General features: G+C 37.6%; 1 protein-coding gene across 1 annotated transcript; it reads right to left on the bottom strand.

Moving 5' to 3' along the window:
* Window positions 1–1,963: 1,963 nt before the first annotated feature.
* Window positions 1,964–7,618, bottom strand: LOC129242541 (uncharacterized). The gene is made up of 2 exons (XM_054879232.1): window positions 7,443–7,618; window positions 1,964–2,499 (listed from the first exon to the last, which is right to left on the bottom strand). Exons 1-2 carry the CDS (start codon window positions 7,452–7,454, stop codon window positions 2,161–2,163), a joined length of 351 nt encoding a protein of 116 aa, XP_054735207.1. The 5' UTR covers window positions 7,455–7,618; the 3' UTR covers window positions 1,964–2,160.
* Window positions 7,619–9,786: the final 2,168 nt, after the last annotated feature.

The raw sequence follows: 9,786 nt of genomic DNA, 5'->3' as shown, positions 1-9,786 counted from the left end.
TAACTCGTGTGCCCATCTATCTTTAGGCGATGGAACGACGCCATTTTTCTGTTGGAATTTCTTTCCGCCCTGCTCTACCGCCGTGTTCGGATAGCCTTATATGTACTGTCTTTATTTCTTCTCCCAAACTGGCAACCGGAACTAGTCCTGCATTGACGAAACGTCATCAGAAATTGTGCGGAATCCACAGATGGTCCGCTAAGCGTTTAACTGATAGATGGATATAAAAAGACAGAACTGACAACCCTACTATATACATAGTAGCTTTTTGCTATGGCTAAGACACTAGTCGATGCCTCCTTCACAGCATATTCTAAATGGAATTTAAAATTTAAACAACTATCTGTCACCACCCCTAGGTATTTGACAGCGGGCTTTTAATTGATAGTTACCGTCCCAATATTTACCTTCATAAATTCAACTGCTTTACTGCTGCTTATTAAAACCGCATTAGTTTTGTGCTCAGCTAATTCTAGGTTCATGGACGTCAACCAAGTCTTGACCCTATCTATACATTCGCTGGCGATCCTCTCAATATCTTGGATGTGTTTTACTACCATTACCATCGCGATATCATCCGCAAATCAAATGACTTTGGTTCTAGGAGGCATATTCAATCTTAAAACATCATCTTAGCTTAGGTTCCATAGTAACGGGCCTAAAACTGATCTTTGGGGACCCCTGCTCTTACGTTATACTCCTTAATACCTTTGTCGATTCTAAACCTTAGTTTGCGATCAGAAAAATAGCTCCAAATTATTCTGATAACATAAGTAGGCGCATCTAATTTTGTGAGAGCTTCTAGAGTGCGTTGCCAGCTAGCTGTCTTAAAAACATTTGTAACATCTAGTGTTGACAGAGTACCTATCGAATAGTGTGCGATTCGCCATTTGAACACACGTGTGGAACAGCGAAGCATGTCTCTCACGTACATTTTGTCCCATACGCTCCGATGACTACACGACCCGTGTGCGAAGGGCCTAGTGTGCATTCTCTGGAGCAATCAACTACAAATGCATAGTACCTTAGATAACATAATTTGAGCGATGTGCAAATCTGTGTTTGTATTCATCTGCATGTTGCAACATAAATGCATACGTAACGTCAAAGTCTCATGAGCTCGAAACTTGTGCTAAATATCTGTTTACCCTCACTTCTAAATATTAGTTACAAAAAGGCGAAAATAGTAAGGGCTTAGCATTAAGCATGTTGACAACTTTAGGCCGAGACTTTTTTTGGAAATGTGAGGTTTAAATTTTTATTTTTTTGATTAGGATTTCCATAGTAAAAGTGCTCACAGAAGCTCGCTATCGCTTGCCAAGTCTAAATATTAATGTTCGATACCCGAAGTAGAGATCGAACACGAAATCATAGAATTACTGTAAAAAATTGTCTAACATGGTATATAGGTACATATGTGCTTACTCATACATACATAGAGTAAGGTGTACGTGTAGGGAGGCTGTGTGGTGCAAAATTTCACCAACAGCTACGCTTGCAAGAGCATGCAATCCATGTGATATAAGATGACAAATAAGCAGGGCGATGCTGCATGAAATGCGATGATATTTTCCATTGTATGTAGAGCGGATTATTGTGAAATATGTGGAGGCATTTACTTTCAGCAACGCTTAGATAACGCAATTGGGCTATTAATAGTTTGTTAGTTTGTGTCACATTTAGGCATCATATAACGTTCGATGTTGAACAGTGATTGTTAGCAGTGATGCCTGCATTTTGCACGACAAAGTTAGGTTATGCAGAAACATTATTTTTAATATTTTGTGTGCTCACGTTTCTCTGCAGCAAATAGGAAATTTAGGAAGAAAATCAAATACTTTGTTGTTATTTTTTAATAAACAATTAAGCTATTTATTTTGTAATGAACAACATCTTCTTCGCTTTTTGCGCTTTTGTGCAATTTATATAAAAGAACTCGTTTTTTTTTTTTGGTTCTAGTTTGTAATTCCATAAAATAGAGTAAAACATATGGAAATGTATTAGAAATAATGTGACAAGTTTTCATGTAACTTTTCAAGGAAAATAAAAAGTATGGTGAAATCAGCTCTCTCCGCCTCTCCAACACAATTGAGCGCAATATTTCGGCACAAATCTTTCTTCCAGAAGTCGCCTGTTTGTTTGTTAACGTTGACTTCTGACTCAGTGATAGTGATGAAAATCGGAATGGTCGTAATGGTGGTGATAGGGATCTAGAGCAATAGGATGGTAAGCCTTAATTATGGGTGCTGCATGGTACGTTTTGACAATGGGCTGTAAAACAGTCTTCACTACGGGCACTATGACTGGCTTAATGATCGGGGGGCTATGTATGACTGTTGAGCTCTGATGTGAAATTGCTGCTGGTATATGCACCAATTTGGTGAAATGCAAAGGTTCATGGTGCTGATGCAGGAGCGGGTAGTCAATGTGAGGATAGTTTCCATGCAAGTAGCCTGGATGGGCGCTGGCCAAGGCGACGAGTGTGAAGAGAATGAGAGACTAAATTGAAAAGAAAATTATGTGTTAGTGGATGAAAGAAATTTATTAGTAATTTGATGAGAGTTATTAAAATATAATAAACGTGTGAATATTATTTGTGAAATTTGTTTGAAATTTTATTATATATTATATTCAAAGTACGGATTTTACGCATATCTCGATCGAGCAGATATTTCTGATAAATTATAATGATGATAAGTATTTTCGTTTCTTTTTGCAAGTGTAAATTCGTGTCAAATAGGATCGTTGCTTATATTTTCCTCCAGGTATAAGGTTTTTATTTTTATATTTTAATTTCGAATTAATTTTTTTTAAATTTAGAAGTTCATTTTTTTTGAGCATAGGATATCATTTTTGGGGACATTTGAGAAGGGAAATTAGGAAAAGAAAATTAAAAAATATCGATCTTTAACATTTTATGCCAACTTTTCGGAAAATTGCAGTTTTTTCCAATGTGAACTCACAGGTGACTTTCAAAGCGTAAGCGGCACGAATAAATTAAAAAATAATAATAATACAAATATAGGTGACTAATTTTTTTGACTATGAAAAATATTTTTTGGTTTTATTGCCATCATATAGTGGCCGCCATAGCTGAATGGGGTTGTACGTGATTACCAATCGGAATTGCTCGAAAGACCGGGCATGAAACACCAATTAATGGAAACGATGTTTTTCTAATGGTGATCGCTCCTAGGCAGACAATGGAAAACCTCCGATTGTATTTCTTGTATTTCTGCCATGAAAAAGCTCTTCATAAAAAATGTCTCCCTTTCGGAGGCGGCTTTAAACTCTAGGCCCCTCTATTTGTGGAACAACATCAAGACGCACACCAGAAATAGGAGGAGGAGCTCGGGAAATCAGCCAAAAAAAGGGTGTAAGCATCCTAAAGATTTTTCCAATAACAGGCGTTATCTGTCGCTATCAAGAAATGATTAACGATTTTTTATGGCCGTGAAAGAGATGGTCTACGCCAACAGCCCAGGGTCGATTTAAGACCTCAAAGATGGAATTCGTGAGGCTATCGAGAACATAGGGCAGCCACTTTGCAATTTGGTTATGGAAAGTTTCATGAAAAGGATATTGTCCTGTAAGCGTGGAAGTGGTGGTCATTTGCCTGATGTTATTTTCCACTATTAACGGCATACCTTCCTCTTTATAATGAAATAAACATCCGATCATTTATATTAAAAAATAGCATTTTTCTTTGAATATTAAAATAACACCTCTTATTGGAAAACCCTTTATAATGCATATTTATAGTCCATTAGCAAGATTATTTGTGTTCCTTCATTCATCGAAGTTAACATTAGTATTGGAGTAACACTAAGAAAACTTAAAAAGTTTTCTAAGAAAATTTACCTGATGAATTTTTTTTACTAATTTTGTTAAGCTTATTACCTAATGCTAGTAATGCTAGTACCTACTCAAATTTCCAGCTACTTTTTTAAGGTAAAGCTATCGCGAATCTGTATTATAGACACCAACTACAATTGATGCGTTCGAGCTGAACCAAAGAAACCAAAAGCGCAAAGAGACCGAGGCAAGTCATTCATGTCTTGAAAGCCTATTTGAAAAGGGGGTCGTCCCACCCAAGCCGCTATACTCTTCGAACATTGTACCCACCGACACATGTGAAAGGATTTGGGTGCTTGTTGTAGTAGTATAAAATATTTCTCTTAAATGTATGACCGGATATAAATCCAGGTCGTTCCGGTTATGTAGAATTGACGTCAAAGAAATGAATATTTGGCTGGTCGCCGAGCCAATTTTTTTGAGAAGGAAAGGACAGTTGACCGCGAGTTGGATAATAATTAGGACTAACGATTTACGAGTACAATATTTGAAATAAATGAATTGTCTGTTTTTGTTTGATACATTTTCAAAGCTTAAAAGACGGTATATTTAAGTTGCGCTCCCTTTTTTCTTGAAAAGAACTGATTGTGCTTGTATTATTAACTCACTAATTTTTCCGAATTTGTAAAAAGTAAGTGCCGTTCATAAATTCACAATGGATGTATAGAATAAAGAATATTTTTTTCCAAATGGTGTATCAACTCCAAGAATTTAAGTTTCTACTGCATCGAAGTATTTTTGGAATAAAAGGTAGGTAAGTGAAATGATCAAAGTACCACTCTGACACTCACCAAGTAGCACTCAAGCACCCTTTTTATAAGGCCTCAACAGGCAGATGTGTACAGCCGGCCAGAGTTATTGGTATACTCTAGAAAATTGATGGGATTTAGGTTGCCGCACTGCCCCCGGCTGCCCAAGAAAGGAGCACCCAATGACTTTGATCATCTAGTTGTCAAACCTGTACATTTATAGAGAAAGTGCTCAATAGTATTCTTCTCTGAAAAATCCTCACATCTTCTCCAGTAAGGTAGTTCAATGGGAAACCAATCTTTTCTGCGCGTGTGCCGATGGTCCAATGACCGCTAAACCCAGCTAGGAGTTTGGAAATTGAATCGCATGGATAATGAAAATAGAGCTCCATCTCTCCTGCGCTTTCCTGAGAAATAAGTTGTGCCATTTTCCCTTAACACAGTCAAGAGGATGCCGAGGGCCGGGCCGGAAGTCCCTGAGACCAGTCGACCCTATCCTGGAAAGCTCAGCAGCAATTTCATCGCCCTCTACTTATTTGTTCCTATGTTCTGGAACCCAGATCAGAGAAATGTTACCTGCACACCCAAGAGAATTGCTCTCTTCCTTACAGGAGTTGACCATTTTGAATCTGCACCAAAACGTCGTCAGAGCCCTGTTGGAGCCTTGACTATTGGAAAAAATGTTTATATTATCCTGGCTCTCACGTTCCCTAATCATTTTACATGCCTCCAGGATCGCAAACTTCTGTCTGAAAAACACTAGCAGTATTCGACAGTTTTAAGGAAAAGATAAATTGGCTGATTTCGCATGTCCCTTAAGAGATTTGTCATATCCCAGGTGGCAACCTCGATTAACCTGACTGCTTTTTGAGTAGTGATGGAAATAACGTAAATTTGCAGAACCACTACGTTGTACATCGAAATAACGACCTGTGGTTTGAATTAGAATATAAACTTATGGTAGAATATTATCCGAAGAATTGTCTAAAATATCACCTGCCCACTTTTCGATTTCTTGGAAGTGATGCAGAGCAATGTAGTTATTTTGTAAAAGTGCGGGTACTAACAAAAAACTACCTACAGTAATTGAATATGAGCTTCTTACAGAAGCAATGCATAAATAAAACATATTAATTCTGATTCCGGATGTCGGGAAGGCCTTCAAAGGTTAAAGAGAATACTCGCTCTGCAATCATCCATGGTTTTTTCTGGCTTTTAGTAAAAATAAGCACTCATTAAACTTTAGCAGTTTAGAAAATGCCATTTTTCAAAAATTCGCTCCAGCCAGGTAGCACTTTGGAAGGGGTTTTCACGATTTTTCTCGAATACCTTAGTCGCCCTCTAAGGCGTAGAAGAGTGTAATACTTTGTGTGGAAAATCACATTAAATACGTTTTGGCGACTTCTCAGCCAACCGACAAAACCTGTAGTGCATATCACCAGCGAGTCTCATCTTGCCAATATGATAGGTTAATAGGCATTATTTTGTCAGGTAACCAGTAACTATTCCAAACTTGGACCAGTGAGCAACAAATTAAATTACTCTCATCTTCTTAAGGGGTTACATGGCTTTCGTGATTTCGTAATTTCTACAACATCTCAAGAATATTATCCTAAATTTTCAAGTCGATTCCGAATAATAGTTTCGGAGATACAGCCTTTGGAAGGTGGGCGCTCCAAGGCATTTTTATTGTTACTCAAAACTTTAAACCCGTTTTTCTCGGAACCGTGTTTTCAAAGTCGTTGTCAAATGTTCTCGAAAACTACTCAACCGATCTTGATGAAATTTTACACAGGTGTTTGAGACACAATTTACTCGTGCTTGAACGAAGGATTTTGTTTTGTTTTTTGAATTACAACTATTAAAAAAAAAATTTGACCGAAATCTTAATTTTTTTGACCAAAATTCCAATTTTTACTTTTTTTCTTTCCTTCGTTCAAGCACGAGTTTATGTTCTTAACTAAAACACTTATTTTTGTGTCTTCATTTTTGATGATCCTGTCAGGAGTTATGCTGACAACGCGAATGCACCTTTTTTTCGAGGGGTCACCGGAAATGACGTCACAATGGAGGAGTTTTAATTTTTTTTTGAAAATTTAACAAATTATTCTTTAAATATGTATCTATAAGACAGAAAAAAGTTTGAATTAAATAAATAATTTTTTACATAGAAAAAAAAAAAATTGAATATAGGCCTTTTTTACCCGACGAAACCCATGTAACCCCTTAATATAAGCAGTTTTGTGGCATAGCCAAAAGCTCAGTACTAGGCAGCCGTACATTGTTGGGACCTCGGTGGGAATATACGCTTAGACTAGGCTCCTCTCGAGGATGTACGTGCTAGTATTCCATTATATTACATATTTATAAACGGCCAAAAACGAAATGAGCCAAAGGACTCTTTATTATCACATTTTCAAGCTTGCGATGGTGTCTATGTAAATACCTACATTGCACAGAAGTTCGGAAATACTTTAATGGGTAAACATTTTTTTCGATAACTGTTCGAGCGAGATGAGTTCGTAGTGATTGAATAGCCGAAGGAGACGGTAGTGCAATGAGAATAGTTATTAGAAGTTAATAATAAAAAACCCTTAATTGAATATACAGCAGCTGTCCTTTATTTATGAAGAAGAACAACAATAACTAAGCATCCTTTTCCCTATTCGCCTTTGGTATCCTTCGGTCTCGAATTATTTTATTCACAATAAATTGTCTTGAAGAAAAATTTCATTCTTTGCCGCCGTTTTTGTCCTAAATATTTTTTTCTGTAGTAAAAAACTCAACTCCTTTACACTTTCCTTGTCACTTGCTGTGCGTTTCCTCATCTTCACTTACCAGCTTTTGCATTTTTACTGGCGCCCGTTTTGACTTGGAGCTGTTAATAATCCTACAAAAGTCCTTAAATCCGTGTGGACAGAAAACAGTTCAGGTCGCCTTTTGTGTTGGTTTTGCGCGATTTTCGCGTTTTCAATTATTAGCTTTGTGATTTTTTTGCGTTGCGTTGCAATTTGAATGAGAATCTCAACTGATGCCACCACGTCGCAATTCACACTCTTATATATTTTTTCTTTTAATAGTTGAAAAGTGTATTTTTGTTGTAATTTAAACCAGTGACTGAATGTCTTTATGCAGCAGCTTCAGACATCACCAACGCATTGGCAACAATAGCAATGTGCAATAGCAGTAACAACAGTAACAAAACTAAACAGCAGAAAACCAAACTGTTAGTGCAACAATAATTGGTCTCAAAAATTACCGCTGCTGCCACATTGTAAATGCTGATGCGGCAGCTGTTTCATTTAGCTTGCTTATGCATGTACTATAGTTACTCACCTACATTTACATACATCCATACATACATACATACATGGTATACTTGGTACTTCTTTAATACTGCAGGTACCAATTGCCATTTCCCCCGCAAAAAGTAAAGGACGGTTGTTGTTGTTCTTACATTTGAGCCTTCTCTATTACACTATGTGCACATTTGCGATATTAATCCCAGGATTCCGGGATTTTGGAATTTCGAAGTCCCGAAACATCCGAGCACATTTGCCTACAATTACAAGATTCTCGGGAATTGAAATTTCTTACGATCCATTTGAAATAGAGATGGAAAAATGACTAACTTTTCAGCAAATGTAAATTTGTTTTGGTTTTGTTTTCATGCTAAAATAAAATACAATATCCTCTGTTGTAAAAAGTAGCACTGATTTATTAGGTGCACAACTAAGTTCCCGCTGTTTGTCAATAGATGCCGCCAGCAGTATGTGCTAGTCGATTCTAACATAACCTAAACGTCATAAATCAAGCTTAGACATATGGTAAACAAACTGCTTCGACACATTAGAGATTTTGTTTTGGTTTCATACCCTTTTGGGTAGGTCAAAAACCTTCGAATACGCTGAATTGGAGGCATTGCTCACTGAGGATCCATGTCAAACGCAAGAAGAGCTTGCTTCAGTATCAGGAGTTACCTGCCAATTTATTTTGAAGCGATTGCATGCTTTGGGAATGATTCAGAAACAGGGGACTTGGGTTCTTTATGTGTTAAAACCAAGGGGCTGTGTTGACGGGTGACGAAAAATGTATTTATTACAGCAATCCAAAGAAAAGAAAGTCATGAGGACTGCCCGGTTATGCTTCTACGTCGTAGCCTCGGCCGAATATTCACGCTGCAAAGGTTATGCTATGTATTTGGTGGGACCAAGCTGGTTTTATTTATTATGAACTGATAAAACCAAGCCAAACCATCACTGGGGATCGGTATGGACTTCAATTGATGCGATTGAGCCGAGCACTGCGCGAAAAGCGGCCGCAATACGCGGAGAGGCATGAAAAAGTGATTCTACAGCATGACAACGCTCGGCCTAACGTTGCCACACCCGTTAAAACCTACCTGGAATCACTGAAATGGGAAATCATACCCCACCTGCTACATTCTCCATATATTGCGCCGTGCGATTATCACCTGTTCCGATCGATGGCATATGATCTAGCTGACCAGCAGTTCCATTTATATGAATACATCAAAAATGGGCTTGATCCGTGGATATCCTTAAAAGATGAACAGTTTTACCGCGACGGCATACGAGATCTACCAGAAAGATGGGAAAAATTAGTAGCCAGCGATGGGCAGCGATGTAACCATTTTTTCAGAATAAAGTTGTATTTTCATCAAAAATACAGCGAGAACTTAGTTGATCAGTTAAAATGCGATTCATTTCTTTTCTGGAGACATTCAACTCCGATTCCACGAATTTCAACGATGATCTCGGTTCATTTTTGATAAATTTACGAGCAATTTCGATGGAGTTTTCGCTGATTAGTGATTTTGGGCGGCCCATATGTTCATTGTTTCTTATGTCTTCACAACCATCTCTGAAACGTATAAACTACTCATGAACTCTGACACGAGATAGACAATCATCATTTCATCAACTCAAATGTTTCGGTAAACGTTTAACCGATTTGAACTTATTTTGGACTTCACCTTGTATAATATTTTATTGAAAAATAATTAATATCTTGAACTCGGGATACCGTAATACCGGGATCGTAAAAATCGACATCTCTAGTGCACATGCACCTATGTACATACATAAGTATGTGTGTAGTTGATGCCGCGTTAACGATGGCGCCTGCAAAATGCATGCCATAAGCCTCGACGTTCATTCGT

Source organism: Anastrepha obliqua, chromosome 3, assembly GCF_027943255.1.
Source record: "Anastrepha obliqua isolate idAnaObli1 chromosome 3, idAnaObli1_1.0, whole genome shotgun sequence".
NCBI classification, from domain to species: domain Eukaryota; kingdom Metazoa; phylum Arthropoda; class Insecta; order Diptera; family Tephritidae; genus Anastrepha; species Anastrepha obliqua.
This window is presented reverse-complemented; position numbering and strand designations above follow the sequence as displayed.